Below are 17666 nucleotides of genomic sequence, written 5' to 3'. Positions count from 1 at the left end.
GCTCAAATTCATGTCTATTGAGTCGATGATGCTATCTAACCATTTCATCCTCTTCTGTCCTCTTTTTCTTTTGCCTTCAATCTTCAATTCTTTCTTTAAATAATTTCATTTATTTATTTGCTGTGCTGGGTCTTCATGCTCTGAGGGCTTGTCTCTACTTCTGGTGAACAGGGCTACTTTTCGTTGTGATGCATGGGCTTCTCTTGAGGAGCAGACTCTAGGCTCATGGGCTCAGTAGTGGTGGTGCATATGGGTTCAATAGTTGTGGTTCCTGGGCTCTAGAGCACAGTCTCAATATTTGTGATGCACAGACTTAGTAGCTCCAAAGCATGTGGGATCTTTCCAGACCAGAGATCAAACTCGTGTCTCCTGCATTGGCAGGTGGATTCTTTACCACTGAGCCACCAGGGAAGTCCCTATATAAATATAAGTGTATGTATATATATATATATTCTTTTCATATTCTTTTCCATTATAAGTTATTATAAGGTATTGAACATAGTTCCCTATGTTGTACAATAGGACCTTATTATTTATCTATTTTATATGTAGTAGTTTGTATCTATTAGTCCCAATTTGTACATTTCATTACATGTAAATTTTACCTCAAAGAATTGTAAACTAGGAAAAAAATCCATCTGCCCACATCCACACAAAACACAATGCAATAAAGAGAAAGAAAGCCATCCAGCTAGTGACAGGGGTGGGATGCCCTGTCACCTTCAGGAAAAGCTGCACTTGGGAATTCCCTGGTGGTCCAGTGGTTAGGAATCTGCGGCTGCAGGGGCCACGGATTCCATCACTGGTCAGGGAATTAAGATCCCACACACACACACAAAAAAGAAGAAGGAAATGTTGCCTTTTCTCTGTCAGGAAAGCAAGGCTACATATGTGGCTCAGATTCTGGTAGGTGGGTGAGCATGCTGCTTTTTCTATGGGATAAGAAATGAGACCGTCAACAGAGGGACGAAAGGGTCTGGAGGTTTGAGAGGGCAGAGAATAATGTAAGTGTTGGGACTTCCCCAGTGGTTCAGTGGTTAAGAATCTGCCTGCCAATGCTGGGGATAAGAGTTTGACCCCTGCTCTGGGAAGATTCCATATGACACAGAGTAACTAAGCCCTATTCACCACAACTACTGAGCCCTGGTCGGGCCTACTCTCCAAAACAAGAGAAACCACGACAATGAAAAGCCTGAGAACCGCAGCTAGAGAGTAACCCGATGCCATGCCAAGTTGCTTCAGTCATGTCCAGCTGTTTGCAACCTCATGGACTGTAGCCTGCCAGGTTCCTCTGTCCATGGGATTCTCCAGGCAAGAATACTGGAGTGGGTTGTCATTTCCTTCTCCAGGGGTTCTTCCCAACCGCAGGGATTGAACCCGAAGAGAGTAACCCCTGCTTGCCACAACTAGAGAAAAGCCAGGTGCAGAAACAAAGACCCAGAGCACCCAAAAACAAAATAAATTAATTTTTAAAAATTTAAATGTATGTGTTGGAAGTCAAGGAGAGGCCAGTTGGAGATCAGGAAAGTTCAGCTGCCCTTGGGTGTCTTTCAGTTTCTCCCATTACACCTTCACTTCCCAACTGGGTTGGCCTTTGCCCCCAAGTGGACATTAAATAATATCCGGGGTCATTTTTTTATTTTTACACCTAGGAGGGGGGTTACTACTAACATCTAGGAGGTAGAAACCAGAGATACTGCTAAACATCCTGCCACTCACAGGACAGCTTCCACCCCAAGAGAATTACTAGCCCAAATGTCAACAGTGTTGAGGCTAAGGAAACTCACAATACATCCCTCCCTACCCTACATTCCCTCTGCAGCAGGGCAGCAAGTCAGACCATAAGAAGAACTCAAAGCCCCTTAAAACTCCCTTTCTCAGGAGTCCCAAGTTCCCCACTAAGGCAAGTCCCAAGAGGCCCCTCTCAACCCAGTTCTGGGGTCAGAGAAAAGTCACTTGTGGGGTTCCCATAGGTCAAGTACTACTCCTCTCCCCCAGAAGTAGGGGTTCATGCCAAGGGAAACTAGAGATCCATGATCCCATAATCAAACCTTCACCCCTCTTCCAGGACCTGCCCTAACCAGCCTTTCTGGGACTGAAACAGTAGCACAGGCCCCACCTCCACCCTAACAGGGGCCTGAGATCTGGGGTGTCAAATTCCCCAGGACCTCCAAGCACTTCCTCCCCCACCCTCCATGGGAAAAACAATCACCGTGGTGTGTACCAATGGACCTGGTTGCCGGGGAGGTGGGGGGCGGAACAAAACCTCCACTTGGCCTTGCAGACTCTTGACCTCTGGGGCTCTCTCCCACACCTTACCCTCCAAGGAACTAGAGTCCTAGCCCCCTTCAGATTTTTGCAACCTGCCCTTCTGACCTAGCTAGGAGTTGAGTGTGATCAGTTTCTGGGGGTAAAGAAACAAGGATAGAATCAGAGCAGGTGGGGGGCTTAGGAGAGAGGCAGAAGTGGAGGTGGGCAGTAGCAGGGGTATCCTTCACATCTGAGGCCCTGTCTAGTGAGGTTCCTGCCTGCCCTGCCCTTCTCCCAAGTCTTCCTTGATCCTCAGTCTGGCTTCAGTCCTGTCCACTGCACTCCACCTCTTGGAGGTGTGAGAGACAGACAGACACTCAGTCAGGAGGAGAGAGCGACTGAGAAAGACTGCGGAGAGAGAGAAGCAGGGAGAAAAGAGAAAGGCCACAAAGAAAATGAGGGGGCAGAAGAGATGGTGAAAGATAGAGACACAGAGGAAGAGAGACGGGGAGTGACAGAGACATAAAAAAGAGACAAGAAGATGCAGAGGCCAAAGCGGAGACACATACAGAATTTCAGAGACAAACTGCAAGAGACAGAGAAGGGTGAGAAGAGCTGTGAAAATGGGGCCCCAGAAAATGAGAATCCTTTCCCACCCCAGGACAGAGACCCTGATCTCATCCCTACCCCTTCATTTGGCCAAAGCCCTACAATTCTAAACCAGATCCAGAACTAGATCCAGGATCCCCAGTGGCAACAACAACAAAAAATAGAGAAGACTTCACCCCCAATCCAGGACAGATGGCCAGCACTGGCCACAATGAGAAGAGGTAAAGTCAGCCCAGGTGAGGAGCAGGCAGGGCCCCCAAGGCACTCATTCGAGGCCTCATTCCAGCTGGCTGTGAGCCCCGGCCCAGGCAAGGAAGGCAGGAAAGTGGGAGGGATTAAGTCACTCACTGGATGAACTAGGGAAAAGGGTGGTAAGCAGGGGTGGACGGAGATGATTTAAGGGCAGCTCCCACCCCCCAGTTCCGAGCTCCTGGGCACACATCTGGAGCAGCCGCTGCCAGCCGGATTGGCCCCTCCAGCACACCCCTCAGCAGCTCAGCAGGTAGAGGGCTGGTCACAGAAGAGGGGGTGACTCTCAAGAGAGAGGGTCACTGGCTCCATCTCCCTGTCCTGAGACTGGCCGGGGTCTGCCTTGTCAGCTCCACTGAGGGGTCTCTGGGTCTATCTCTCAGGGGCTCTCTCTGGGACCCTGTTCTTGAATTTACCAGAGCGTTTCAGAGTTCTGAGCCAGGGCTTGGCACTGCGCACTCTTTGTGACGCACTTTACCCAGCCAGGTGGCATCTCTCTCTGCAATGTGACTCCTGGGTTCAGGACACCTTTCGGTCTGTTTCTGCTTATGCCCTCCCGCTGTCTCTGCCTGCCTCCGTCGAATGTCCCCTGCCCGTCTCTCTGTCTGTCCGTCTGAGTGTCTGTCTCTCTCCCTCCACATCTCTCTGTGTCTGTCACTCTCTTCTCCACTGGCCTCTGGGCTTGCCTCTGCCTCCTCTCTCCATCTGCTTGTCACCCTCTTCCTCCTATCTGTCAGTGTCCATCTCTATGTCTCTCAGTCAGGGTATATCTCTGTCTCCCCCATCTCTTGTCTCTTTTTCTAGCTCTGTGTCTTCTCTAGTTCGATCTCCCTTCTCTAGTCTCTCTCTGTCTGCCTCTCTTTCTGTGATTTCTCTCTGTCTGGCTATTTCTCTGTCTTGATTTGTCTGTCTCAGTCCCTGTGTGTCTCTATCTCTCTATATCCCTATGTGAAAGATGATAGATGAAAATTGATAGCTGGTAGGCAGATAGTTAAATAGATAGACATCGATAGATAACAGACTGAAGATAGACAACAGATAGACAGATAAAAGATTGTAGTTGTTCAGGCATGTCTGACTCCTGATAGATAAACAGATAACTAGATACATAGAAGGCAGACATGCACAGATATCCAGATAGCTCACTCTGTTTTTTGTTCCCCGGTGGCTCAGATGGTAAAGCGTCTGCCTGCAATGAGGGAGACCCAGGTTTGATCCCTGGGTGGGGAAGATCTCCTGGAGAAGGAAATGGCAACCCACTCCAGTACTCTTGCCTGGAGAATCCCATGGACGGAGGAGCCTGGTAGGCTACAGTCCATGGGGTCGCAAAGAGTCGGGCACACTGAGCGACTTCACTTTCACTTTCACTTATCTCTGCATGTAACTCTGTCTCTTTTAGTCTCTGTCTCTCTGTCTCTATCTCTCTTCTGTCCCCCTCCATCGGTCTTGATTTCTGTCTCTCTGTATTTTGATTACCTCATGCCCCTTTTTCTCTCTCTCCCTCCCTTCCCCTCTCCTTCCATCTCTTTCCCCATCCCCTGTGTCTCCCTCTCTCTACTTCCTTTTTTCTCTCCATCTGCTCCCATTTCTGGGGTCTGGGGGAGGCAAGTCTCCAGAAGGAGATGAGGAGTGAAAGGCTTTCACTCCCTCCCCGGCGCTGCCTTCTCCCCGCCCAACTCCCAACCCAGGTGCCTGCAACTGCCTGCACCACGGACAGCATAAGTACAGCCATCTTGCTCCTGATCCTGGCTCTCGTCTGTCTACTCCTGACCACCGGCTCAAAGGGCAAGGGCCGGCTGCCCCCAGGCCCCAGGGCCCTCCCATTCCTGGGAAATTTGCTGCAGCTTCGCTCCCAAGATATGCTGACCTCCCTCACCAAGGTCAAAAGACTAGGCTTGGCTGAAGGGAGAGCTAAGGGAGAGGGGTCCCTGGCCCCAGAGCCCCCTGTGACCTCTTTCTTCTTACCCTCAGCTGAGCAAGGAATTCGGCGCAGTGTACACGGTGTACCTGGGGCCCAGACGGGTGGTGGTCCTCAGCGGGTACCAAGCCGTGAAGGAGGCGCTGGTGGACCAGGCGGAGGAGTTCAGTGGCCGTGGTGACTACCCTGTTTTCTTCAACTTCACCAAGGGCAACGGTGAGCCTGCTCCCGCCTCCTCCACTCCCCACCCATTCCACACCGAGGGAGGGAATAGGGCAGAAGAATGGCCTCCCAATTTTGGTGACACTCAGGACCTCTGATCTCACTGATGACCCCAGGTGGAGTGGAGCCAAGTAGGGTGAAGTCTGTCCCACCTTCACCACCCCCAAACCCCACCACGACCTTTTTTTCTTCTTCTTCCTCTGGCTGTGCCATGCGGCATGTGGGATCTCAGTTCCCTGACCAAGGATGGAACTCATACTCCCTGCGTTTGAAGCAGAGTCTTAACCACTGGACTTCCAGGGAAATCCCTCCCTCAGCCATCTTGAATTGTACTTCTACACCCATTCCCATCTCCACCCAACTCCAACCCAATCCAACTCCAACTCTCATTGCAGTGCTTCTCTCTACCCTAACCACATCATCAAATTTCCATCTCAGTCAAGTGCCTAAATTATCTGGCCCCAGTCTGTATTGTCCACTTCTCCCCGATCCCCACCAACCCCGTTTCCATGTTCCCATTTCAATCTCAACTCCATCTCTCTTTCAACACTGACTACACCTCACTGCAACCTCCATTCCCACTACAAACCTCTCCCAATCTCCATAGTAAAATCTAGTATTAACCCATCCTGATCCTTTAGTCAAGCTCAATTCCATTATCATTTTCCTCCCCAGCCCCATTTTCTATCTCAGTCAGTCGGACACGACTGAAGTGACTTAGCAGCAGCAGCAACTGAAGTACGCAGTTCCTAGGTCTCACTTTTGACCTATATCCCTCTACTGTCGCCAAAACCAATACTACCACATATCAACCCAACCCCCAAGCTCAATCTCAACCCCAATCCACCAATCACTCTCATTCTACCCAGTTCCATCCCCACACTAATCTCAGACCCAACTTCTCATCTACCCCGTTATCTCCCCTCATCCCCACTTTCGTCCCCAACCCAACTCACACCCAGCAACTCACATCACTCACTCCAAACCTCTCCTAGCTCAGTATCTTGTCCTCTGTAGGTCTGGAAGTCACCTAGTCTTGTGGAATTTTTGTAACATGAATCTCTTACTCAAAGGAAGCTGTGTGGCACGGCCCAATATACGAGAAGGAAAGAACAAAAAGAAAAGGAAGGAAAGAGGAAAAGAGGGAAGGGGAGGGAGGTGGGACAGAAAGAAGAAAGTTGCTGTAAATGAAAAGGGGGTCCTGGAGACCTGTCTCCTGGACTATTCGTCTCCCCCTAAAGAATCATTACAGCTCCCCCTTGCCCTTACACTAGATGGGTCCCAGCTGCCCCAGGATCTGAAGTTGGAAAGTTCTAATTTTTTTTAAAAGAAAAGAGAGAGGAAAAAAAGAACACCTATTGGATACTGAGTACACTTGCTACCTTCATGTCTCCTGGTGTGATCTTATGACCTCACCTGTCCAGATGCAAGGAGGTAGAGAAATGCCTGCTACTTTTACACAGAAAACATCTGGATATATATACATCATCTGTTACCAGAAATAGCCAGCATCTAATTATTCAGTACATAGGGTAACAGCAGGGTTCTTCCACCTAGCCTGCACCTTTGGGCCCTCCCCTCTCCACCCTCAGTCTATTATCATGAGAAGGCTGCTACGAGAGGTCCATGAGATGATGCACACAATGAAGGCAAAACATGATACTTTCTTCCTCTTTAGCATCCAGTTCTCTGAGGACTGGAGGACTAGAGGACTCAGAGATGAACACATGTGAGACCGCATATCCTATTGCAGCTCCTATTGTGCTCCTAGGAGCACAGTGATGGCCAAGACAGGCCCCCACCCCGCCTTCACAGCTCAATGAAGGGGCAGGTTCCTTGTCAGACAGTGACAGCCCAGAGTGGTCAGGTCTGTGATAGCAGAAACAGAGACAGGGTAAGCATGACTGTGGGGAGAAAAGCCCAAGGCCCTATGGAAGCTCAAAGGAGGTACCTGACCCAGGCCAGAGGGTCTGAAAGGACTTACTGGCAGGGCTGGGGAGAGATTCCAAACTCGGGGTCTTTCTCTTATCAAACATCGGGAAAAGGGATTCAATTGACAGCGATCTTGGGAATAGGTCATTGGTGGAGCTGGCCCCTTCCCTTCTACCCAGGCATTGCCTTCTCCAATGGAGACCGGTGGAAAGTCCTTAGAAAGTATTCTGTTCAAATTCTGCGCAACTTCGGCATGGGGAAGAGGACCATTGAGGAGCGGATCCTGGAAGAAGGACACTTCTTGCTGGAGGAGCTTCGGAAAACCCAAGGTCCGTTTCCCCACATGCAGCCCATACCCCTCTTTCACCTCCAGCCTACTTAGGGGGTCAGGGCAGCCCCATACCATAGCATGGGTGTGAACTCAGAACTCCTAGAGGCTTCTCACTTGACCCGTGATAAGAGAGGCGCCCCCTGGAGGTGGATCCGTTTGTGACGCCGTGTTTCCTTGAGGTAGGGTGACAGTAGGCGTCCCAGGTGGCGCTAGCAGTAAAGAACCTGCCTACCAATGCAGAGATGCGGTTTCGATCCCTGGGGTGGGAAGATCCCCTGGAGAAGATCCCCTGGCCACCCACTCCAGTAGTCTTGCCTGGAGAATCCCATGGACAGCAGAGCCTGGCAGGCTATGGTCTATAGGGTCGCAGAATTGGACACAACTGAAGCAACTCAGCATGCATGCACAGGGTGGCAGAATATGTCCTGGCCCCTTTGTTGTGCTGTCTCTGTGTGGTATTTGGAGCGCTGCTCCTGTCATTGGAAATGGCAACCCACTCCAGTGTTCTTGCCTGTAGAATCCCAGAGATGGGGGAGCCTGGTGGGCTGCCATTTATCAGGTCGCACAGAGTTGGACACGACTGAAGCGACTTAGCAGCAGCAGCAGCAGCAGCCTGTCATCGTGGCGGGCAATATGCTGCTGCTGCTGCTCTTGAAAACTCACCATGTGTGGGGGCCTGTGCTACGCACATTTTCAGGCACAAGCCCCTTAAGCCTTGGAACAATGCATCTTGCAGATGAGAAGACTGAGGCACAGAGAGATTGAGCAACCACCTTGAAATGATAAAGCTAGAAAGTAAAAGAGCCAAGATTTAAACCAAAGTCTTAGATACCAAAGTCCTCATGCCAAACATTAATACCCATTTATCCAGTGCTTACAGATTCCAGGTACTATGGTAAACTCTTTGCATGTGTTGATAAGTTGCACCCTCCCAGAAAACCTAGGGAGTTATTACAAGTGATGAAGCTGAGGCCTAGAAAGGTTAGTCATGTGCCTGGGAAGTGCCAGAGATGGGATATAAACCCAGGTCAAAGCTGTCAACCATGAAAAAAAGTTAATAATCAACATTTAAAGTGATGCCTACCATATGCCAGCACTGTTCCAAAACTCTGTATATCACCTTGAAAAATCACCCAGGGACATCCCTGGTGGTCCAGTGGCTCAGACTCCATACCTCCACTTCAGGGGGTGCAGTTTCCAGCCCTCGTTCAGGAACTAAGTCCTGGCATGCTGCACAGCATGGCCAAAGTAAATTTAAAAATTTTAAGTTCTCCTTTAGAAAAGAGAAATCACCCAAACCTCAGAAGTAAGTACTATCATGAACCCCATTTTACAGAAGAAATTGAGGCAGAGAAAGGTAAATGGCCCTCTACCCTGATCTCCAAATCTTGCTGACTCTGGGGGGAGAAGTGGCAGGTAATACCTCACGGATTAAATGACGTGATGTAAGTAAAAGAATAATAACTGCCTGAATTATTTTCTTGTTGCTACTGCAACAAACGGCCACAAATTTAATGTCTTAAAACAATACAAAGTTATTCTCCTCCAGTTCTGGGGGTCCAAAGTTTAAACTGGGTCAGCAGAGCTGGCTTCTTCTGGAGGTTCTAGAGGACAATCCAATTCCTCACCTTTTTTTAGCCTCTAGAGGCTGCCTGCATTCTTCAGCTTGTAGCCCCTTCCTTCATCTTCAAAGCCAGCAGCATAGCATCCGCCAATGTCTCTTCCTCTCTCTCCCCCTCTTTCCATCACCACATCACTTTTGGAGGGGTTGTGAGTTGGCCACACTGTGCAGCTTGATCTTAGTTCCCAACCAGGAATTGAACCTGAGCCCTTGGCAGTAGAAGCACAAAGAACCAGCCACTGGACCACCAGGGAATTCCCATCACATCACCTTTTCTACTCAGACCCTTTTGAAAGGTTGTTGTTGAATCACGCGAATACACCGGGATTCTTGGCCCCCGGAGGAGAAGAATTCAGTCCGGGGCCAGAGACGAGGCTTGATCGCTCAGAGCTTTTGTGTAATAAAATTTTATTAAAGTATAAAGGAGATAGAGAAAGCTTCTGACACAGGCATCAGAAGGGGGCAGAAAGAGTACCCCCTTGCTAGTCTTCAGCTGGATGTTATATAGTCACTAGCAGTCTGTTAATGAAAGAAAGGAATGTCTTAAAATTTAGAATGGCACCAAATGGTTTATCTTGGGCCATAAAATAATTAACTTGAATCTTAAAGAAGGGCAGACCACCATACAAATAGTTTCATTTACATAGATTAGGGGAACAATATCTGAGTATAACATACTGGTTTGTCAAGTAGGTTCTGGGCCCAGAGGCGGAACCGACTTGGAGACCGAGATTGGGGTAAAGGCGTAGTACATTAGCATAGCTTAAGACAAACATTTTCATAAGAAAAAGGCATTGGTTATCTCTAGGCTCAAGAATAGCTAACTTCAGGCGAAACCAGGTGTCATTATGGCAACACAGTATTTTAAGAGAAACCTCTCTTTAAATTTATATAGAGAAGGAAAAAAATATTGCTAGTTTGTTTCCTCCTGCCGCTTAAGAGAGATAAAAATGTCTGACACTTGCAGGCTATTTCTTCCATTTGGAGACCCCTGGCCTTCCTGCCTGTTACCCTCTCACTTTGCTTTCTTATAAGGACCCATGTGATTACATTAAACCCACCTAGATAATCCAGAATAATCTCCCATCCCAAGATCCTTAACTTAATCACATATGCACAGGCTTTTGGAATTGGGACATGGACATCTTGGGGGGGGGGGGCATGGTGGGGGGCATTACTCAGTCTACCATACCACCTTTCTTTGGCTCATGATGGCATGATGGCCCTTAACTAAGCATTCCCAGCCACACATTCACTGACTCTTTATAAGAGCCCCATGAGAAGACTATCATCAAGCCCATTTTATAGACGGGAAAACTGAGGCTCAGAGAAGGGAATTTGTTTCCCCTAGGTCACATGTAGACTAAGAGGCCAAGCCAAAATCCAGACTATGTCTAGTTAACTCCAGATTCAGTTTTCTGGGCTGTGCTATTGTGTAATGGCCAATGTGGGAATGCCCTGTATTGGTATTGCTTTCTGTGATCCGTTGGGTCATCAGATCACTGGATGTCAGGGGCTGTGTTGCTGTGTGTCATTGCTGAGTGAGGTTGTAGTGTTGTCAGGCACTGGGTGTAAAGTTGTATTGTGTATGCTGTGTATTGTGTCACCAAGAATACCCTGTGCAGCTGTTTAGTATCGCTGTCGATGTGGTGTAGGGTCATGTGCGTTCTGCGCTGTCTGTTGTGTTGCCAGATATTTTGTGGGTGCTGTTGTGCTGTGTTAGGTGGCCTGGAGCAGGCATTCAGTGCTGTGAGTCACACTGATATGGTTGGGTTGGATGTCGTGCGGTTGCTGCCTGGGGCCTGGTTTGTCATACACTGTGTCTCCTGAGCCATGCCCCTTGACCCATTTGCCCTTCACTTTCAGGCAAGCCCTTCGACCCCACGTTTGTGGTGAGCCGCTCCGTGTCCAACATTATCTGCTCTGTGATCTTCGGTTCCCGCTTCGACTACGACGACGACCGTCTGCTCACCATTATCCACCTCATCAATGAAAACTTCCAAATCATGAGCAGCCCCTGGGGAGAGGTCAGGAGACCGAATTCCATGGGCGAGAGGGTTGAGGGGTCCCGCCAGTTCAGGGCTATCGGGAAAGAAGTGGGTAGGGAAGGAATTGCTATTGGCCCCGCCTTCTCCGTCTGACCCCGCCCCCCAAAGTATGCGGCGGCCCCGCCCACTCCGCAGGGCTCTGCTGACACACAGGCCCCGCCCCACCCTAGACACACACACACACCCCCCTTCACCTTCCTTCTCTGCTGCTGCCTGTTCCTCCCAACCCCTCCAACTCTGCTCCATCCTTAGATGTACAATATCTTTCCGAACCTCCCGGACTGGGTGCCCGGGCCACACCGACGCCTTTTTAAGAACTACGGACGCATGAAGGACCTCATCGCCCGCAGCGTCCGTGAACACCAGGCTTCCCTTGACCCAAACTCTCCCCGAGACTTCATTGATTGCTTCCTTACCAAGATGGCACAGGTAAGTAAGCCCTACCTGGAAGTCCCATCTCTGATCTGACCTTCCATCCTGCTTCGAACCAACAAGGATCTCGAGATGAGCGTGTTTGGGTCTGAACTCCCCACATCCAGGAAGTGAAGGTGGATCACCGGGCTCTTCTGGGGCCACTCAGGGCCTCCGCCAATTAACAGGCTCATTAAGAAATCCTTCAGGGTTTGTTTTATCGGCCGCTTGGCTGAGATTTTCCCTACCCTGCTCTCCGCACTTCCCAGATCCCCCAAGGAAAGGAAATTGAACAGAGGAGGCGCTGAACTGGCACCCAGTAGCAGCTGTGCAGGTCTGCGGGGAGTGGGTCGCAGAGTCTCAGCGCCCAAAGATCTCCCTCCGCCTTGGCTCACATCCCGGGCCCTTAACCCCTGCAGGAAAAGCAGGACCCGCTGAGCCACTTCATCATGGATACTCTGCTGATGACCACACACAATCTGCTCTTCGGCGGCACTGAGACCGTGGGTACCACGCTGCGCCACGCCTTCCGACTGCTCATGAAGTATCAAGAAGTGCAAGGTGCGAGCGCCGGAAGCCCCGCCCACAGACCTTGAGCGCCCGCCCAGTGTGCCTGGTAGCGAGAGCCGCCAGCTCACGTCTGGGTACCACAGCCAAACCCGCAAGCCCACTGGAGGCTGACCCCACTCACGTGGCTCTCCCGATCCACATATTCTGCCCGGACGGAGACCCGTCCGCAAGGCCTTGCTTTGGGACTCATCTCTGACCCTGCACACACAACTCACACAGACGCCCAGAGCCCAGGCCTGCCCAAGAATCCCTCCCCTCCCACCTCACGGCCTGCGACCCCGCCTCCCCAAACCCTGCTTCTGGGTCTTCCCCTGAACCTTCCTGGTCGCCTGGACGCTGTGCGGAGACCGACTGGATCTTTGTCGCCCGCCCCACCCCTGATTTCTCAGCTGTCCTGCACACCCCGCTCTCTCCATCCATCCTCCAGCGGCCCTAGTCCTCGGAGTCCCGCCGGCAATCCCATGTGGGACCTGGACTCCAAGCAGCCCTGTCACCCTGTCCGCACAACCTCGCCCCTGGAAGCCCAAGCGGGACGAAACTTTCGCCCTCACTGCATCTCTGAACCCAGCCCCTCCCTCTGAACCTCCATCTAACCTTCGCATGCACCCCTGCAGCGTCCCCCGACCCCCGACCCCGACCTCGACTGGAAAGCAGTGGCTGGACTGCTTCCACACGCATGCACACACCTCTTCTCTGCACAGTCGAGTCTGCTTATCCCCTCAACAACCGCTCTCCCCTCCCCCCACCCCAGTCCGAGTCCAGGAGGAAATCGACCGCGTGGTGGGACGCGAGCGGCTGCCGACGGTGGAGGACCGAGCGGCGATGCCTTACACAGACGCGGTGATCCACGAAGTGCAGCGCTTCGCAGACGTCATCCCCATGAGCTTGCCGCACCGTGTCACTCGGGACACGAACTTTCGAGGCTTCACGATACCCAGGGTGGGGTGGTCACCTGGCAAACCATACCTAAAACCTTAGGAAGAGGCATTCCACACTCTTGATATGGGCATTCAGGGTTCTAGCAAGGAAGACCCAGGCCCTAGCAACAGACATCTGAGGCCCTTAAATCCAGAACCTCAGCCCCTTCCCTGTGACCCCTAGGACCCCTCTCTGAAATCCCCAAGGTCTGAGACTTCATACTGGGGCCCCCTGTACCTAAACACTGTTCTGGGAGACCTTACTCCCTCCCCAAGAACCCCAGATTTGTTTCTACAAGGAAGGTATCCCACATCCCTACCTTAGACCCCAACAGAATCATTTTCGGCACCCGTCACTGGGAACCCTAGACACCCATACCCATTTCCTGGACTCCTGATGTAGACCCAGGCTCTGTAGAGTGGAAATCCTCTACTGGGAACCTCCCAGCCCTTTTAACCGGCCACTGATGCTGCCTCCCCACCCACGCAGGGCACCGATGTCATCACCCTCCTTAATACAGTTCACTGCGACCCCAGCCAATTTCTGAAGCCCAAGGAATTCAACCCTGAACATTTTCTGGATGCCAATATGTCCTTCAAGAAGAGCCCTGCCTTCATGCCTTTCTCAGCAGGTGAGAGTGGTGGGGGGCACCGGTCAGTCTTTCTGGCCCAATATTCCACCTACATTCCCCAAGCCTAATTCAACTCTCCAAAGCCTTTCACTTCTTCATCCCACCCAATCCTCAGCTTTAGATGTGCAGATGTCCTTTCTCCTTCCCAACTCTTCCCCTACAGGCTGATAGCAAATGAAAGCCTTGTGGAGGGAGGCAGGGAAACAGGATTGTCATCTAACTTGGACATGGTCATTATCAGTCTCTCCACTGGGTGGTGCAGTTGAAGCGGTTCTGGTTTTTCTTGCCTTTGGTCTTTAAACGGCTGAAAAAAACATCTTTTCCTGCGTAATTCAGTGTTCGAAAAGGTAGTAGGGTGCATAATAATAGGTAACCTACAACATTGCCTACTGTGCACCAGTGCTACCTCTGAGAACTGTAAGAGTGGTGGCTAAGAGATGCACTTTGCTGCCAGACCCCAGCTTTGTTATATTCTAATGGCTCGGCCTTGGATATGCTCCCTCCCTTCTCTGTGCTTCGGGTTTTACATCTATGAAATGGCGATCATAAAAAAGCCCACCTCTGGGAGTTGTTATAAGGATGAAATTAACTGATAGTAGGGCTTAGAGCAGCCAGCTCCCACACATACTAAACTGACATAGCATTATATTCTCACTGTTTCACCTCCATTTACCTTTCACTACAACCTTAAAAAAAGTGAAAACGTTAGTTGCTCAGTGGTTCCCAGGCTCCTCTGTCCGTGGAATTCTCCAGGCAATAATACTGGGGTGGGTAGCCATTCCCTTCTCCAAAGGATCTTCCTGACCCCAGGAATCCAACCTGGATTGCAGGCAGATTCTTCACAGTCTGAGCCATCAGGAAAAGTCCCTCATAGCAACCTAATGAAGCACTATTATCCTCCCCATTTCAGATACCTACCCAGAAACTCTGGCTTGCCCAAGATCACAGAACTAGTAACGGTAGTCAGGATTCGAATCCCTGCAAGGTTGCACTTGTAGGAGGTCCACAATATACTTAAACTGTCTGTCCCGGACCTTTAGATAGAGGGGTCTGTGAGTCCCCAGTCATTATTCTCATGCTTTCCTCTGAAAGTGGAGGAGGCCCTTCACCCCGTTTTGTCTCATTGCTCCTCCCCGTCCTTTCTGCCTGCAGGACGCCGGCTGTGCCTGGGCGAGGCGCTGGCGCGCATGGAGCTCTTCCTCTACCTCACCGCCATCCTGCAGAGCTTCTCGCTGCAACCGCTGGGGGCGCCCGAGGACATTGATCTGACCCCGCTCAGCTCGGGTCTCGGCAATTTGCCCCGGCCTTACCAGCTCTGCGTGCTCGCACGCTGACGCCGCATCCCTTCCAGATTCGTCTGTGAACTATGGGGCCTGTCTGGAGGGGTGCTTCGATCCATCGTCTCGTTCCCCTGCGCCCCATCCCTCTCGCTGTCACACTCGCTTCCTATCACCTTGCGCCAGCTGCGTGCCCTTCCCCAACATTCCTGTCTTTACCTTCTGCGCCCCTGAAGCAGAAAAAGCCATGGGGAAGGGAAAGCACGTGCCTTGTTTAATCCACAGAATTCGTTCTACTGCACACCATTTGGTAGAGAAGGCTTTTTTTTTTTTTTAATATTACCTGGTTTATTGAGAAAAGTTCATAATAAAACTGCAACTGCTATTTTTACAACTTACAAAATAATTTGATATATAAAATGAATTGGTTTTCATTATGTAAGTACAAATAGTAAAAAAATAATAATATTCCATGTGATATACCATATTTGCAAGTCAGAGAAATCCCACATTCCTGAATTCTCCTGTTAAATGTTTTACATCAGATATTTTTAATCTGTTTACCAAGGGAAACCAGGTTTTTAACCATATTTAAGTTTTTGCTTACAGTTGCAATCTATCAGAAGCTGTGTCTACATGATTAGAGCCCGATCAAGCCAAAGATGAAAAATTCAAGCCATGTCTTCTCTTTAGGCTGTTTAATGTTACTTTTGTGATGGGAATGGCCCTCCTAATGCTTTACTGAACAACCTAATACTACTTAAAGGTCATAATGAATTAGACCAGTCCATTTTTTCATCCAGTCTACTCTGGTCTAGAGCATATAGACACCAAAGAGCACAGAATTACTAGTAGCTTTCTACCACACCCCCACCCTATGAACCACTTTAAAAGAGAAAATTTCATCTTAAGATTTCACTGCTTAAGGAGGCCATACTACTGCAACAGGTTTTGGCCATGAAAGAATACTTTCCTAGATGTCATATTAAGTTAATGGAAAGCTTAGCCCCAAATCAATTATTCATGATATTCATTAGAAATTCTCACAAATGACATGCATTTAGGAACCAATTTTGCTTCTTTGAATAGCCAAAGGCTTGAAAAAATATTTTTTGTGTTTCTTTTAGAATATTTAGTCACTGACAATTTTTACCAGTATCTTCTTCTTCTCCTCAGTCCTTAATAGACCCAACCCATTCCATCTGGGAAAAACAAAAACCTAACCAGATTTACTCAAATCTTTGAAGCCTTCTCATTTTTACCTTATAAATTATGTGGTTACTTCCATACTCATATTCTTTTACAAATGCAATATCAATGGTATTGCTAGATATAAGGAAACATTGGCATATTAGTATTGAGTTGGCCAAAAAGTGAGTTCAGGTTTTTCCATCAATCTTATGGACAAGCCTGAACGAACCTTTTAGCCAACTTAATAATCAGGTAATTAATTAAAAGAAGTAAGTCTTACTTAACACTACAAAACATATATAAAAGATGAATATGAAACTATAACACCACTTAAGAAACACTTTCCCCCGATTATTTTAGCATTTTGACCATAGTTTAATGATATGAACATTGTCCCCAAAACAGGTTCAAAGTATTCCAGGGGAAAACACTTTCTTTCTCTGGACTCTATCTCAGCAGCAGTGATGTTCTTCTGCTCATTCCCCACCTTAGGCAGATGTGTAGAAGTACCTGGGCTTGGCATTGCCCAGCAGGTCATCTTCATAGTTGGGAAGGCAACAGAAGAAGAAGGCACAGCCAATCAGGATAATAGTGGCTGCCCACCCGAAGCCATAGGCCCAGTTATAGATGCAAGTGACAGCAGGGTTGAAGTGAAGGTTAAAGGTCTGAGTGTACTTCACAGGGTAAATTACCAGGGAGATGATCTGGAACACAGCAGCCAGGGACAGAAGGCCTCCGATTACTCTCAGGAAGACAAGCATTTGGGGTCCACAGAGGGCAAAGAAGGAGAGGATGAAGCAGATCACCAGGATGATGAAACCGCAGAGCAGCATAGCGGCGGCTGCCCTTCCCCAAGCATACGTCATGAGGCTGTCGCAGACTTCTAGTAAACAATGCCACCACAGCGAGGACGTCTGGCTGTCATCGCTCGACTGCAGCCAGCCGCGGCCGGCCAGCGCGATGATGTCAAAGACGATGGCGCTAAGCAGTAGCAGCGGCAGGATCCACCTGCAGCGCTCGCAGGCCAGGCCGCAGCGCAGCATCTCGACGGCGGCGGCGGGGAGGAGAACAGCGCGCGAGGCTCAGACACCGGCGGAGAGTGGCCCTCGAGCGCGGGCAGCGCGACAAAAGGGAAGAGGCCGCGAGGAGGCGGCTCTTGGAGGACGCGGCTCGGGGTTGGCAGCGGGGGCGTGGCGCCCGCCCCACCTAGATTCCGGTGACTCCGGAGAAGGCTTTTTGTATCAGTTTCTATTAAATTATCTTTAGAATAGATTCAAACCTACCTTGGCTGAATTAAATGGAGGAGGACAGTCCTCTAGGATGGACAGAAGTAAGGTCTAGCTGCAGAGAAGGGAGACACCTGGCTTGGATGCGTTCAACCCTCACTCTTAGGGAAGTTAAAAAAAAAAAAAAAAAAATGGGAGAAAGTGTTTCCTGGAGACAGACTTGGAGGTAAAGGCTGGGAGGGCCTGAGTGAAGTCAGAAGTA

The 17666-nt window shown here is 49.8% G+C and overlaps 2 protein-coding genes across 2 annotated transcripts; one reads left to right on the top strand and one right to left on the bottom strand.

Annotated features, from left to right (window-relative positions):
• Nucleotides 1-3051: 3051 nt before the first annotated feature.
• Nucleotides 3052-15154, top strand: LOC129630655 (cytochrome P450 2F3). Its single transcript, XM_055551160.1, has 11 exons — nt 3052-3080; nt 3280-3361; nt 4797-4988; nt 5080-5242; nt 7360-7509; nt 10999-11159; nt 11433-11609; nt 12011-12152; nt 12913-13100; nt 13569-13710; nt 14863-15154. Exons 1-11 carry the CDS (start codon nt 3052-3054, stop codon nt 15042-15044), a joined length of 1608 nt encoding a protein of 535 aa, XP_055407135.1. The 3' UTR covers nt 15045-15154.
• Nucleotides 15155-15308: 154 nt separating this feature from the next.
• On the bottom strand, nt 15309-17383 carry LOC129631689 (p53 apoptosis effector related to PMP-22-like). The gene has a single exon (XM_055552869.1). It carries the CDS (start codon nt 17219-17221, stop codon nt 16667-16669), a length of 555 nt encoding a protein of 184 aa, XP_055408844.1. The 5' UTR covers nt 17222-17383; the 3' UTR covers nt 15309-16666.
• Between the last annotated feature and the right edge of the window lie 283 nt (nt 17384-17666).

The sequence above is a fragment of the Bubalus kerabau genome, chromosome 17 (assembly GCF_029407905.1).
Source record: "Bubalus kerabau isolate K-KA32 ecotype Philippines breed swamp buffalo chromosome 17, PCC_UOA_SB_1v2, whole genome shotgun sequence".
Taxonomy (NCBI): domain Eukaryota; kingdom Metazoa; phylum Chordata; class Mammalia; order Artiodactyla; family Bovidae; genus Bubalus; species Bubalus kerabau.
This window is presented reverse-complemented; position numbering and strand designations above follow the sequence as displayed.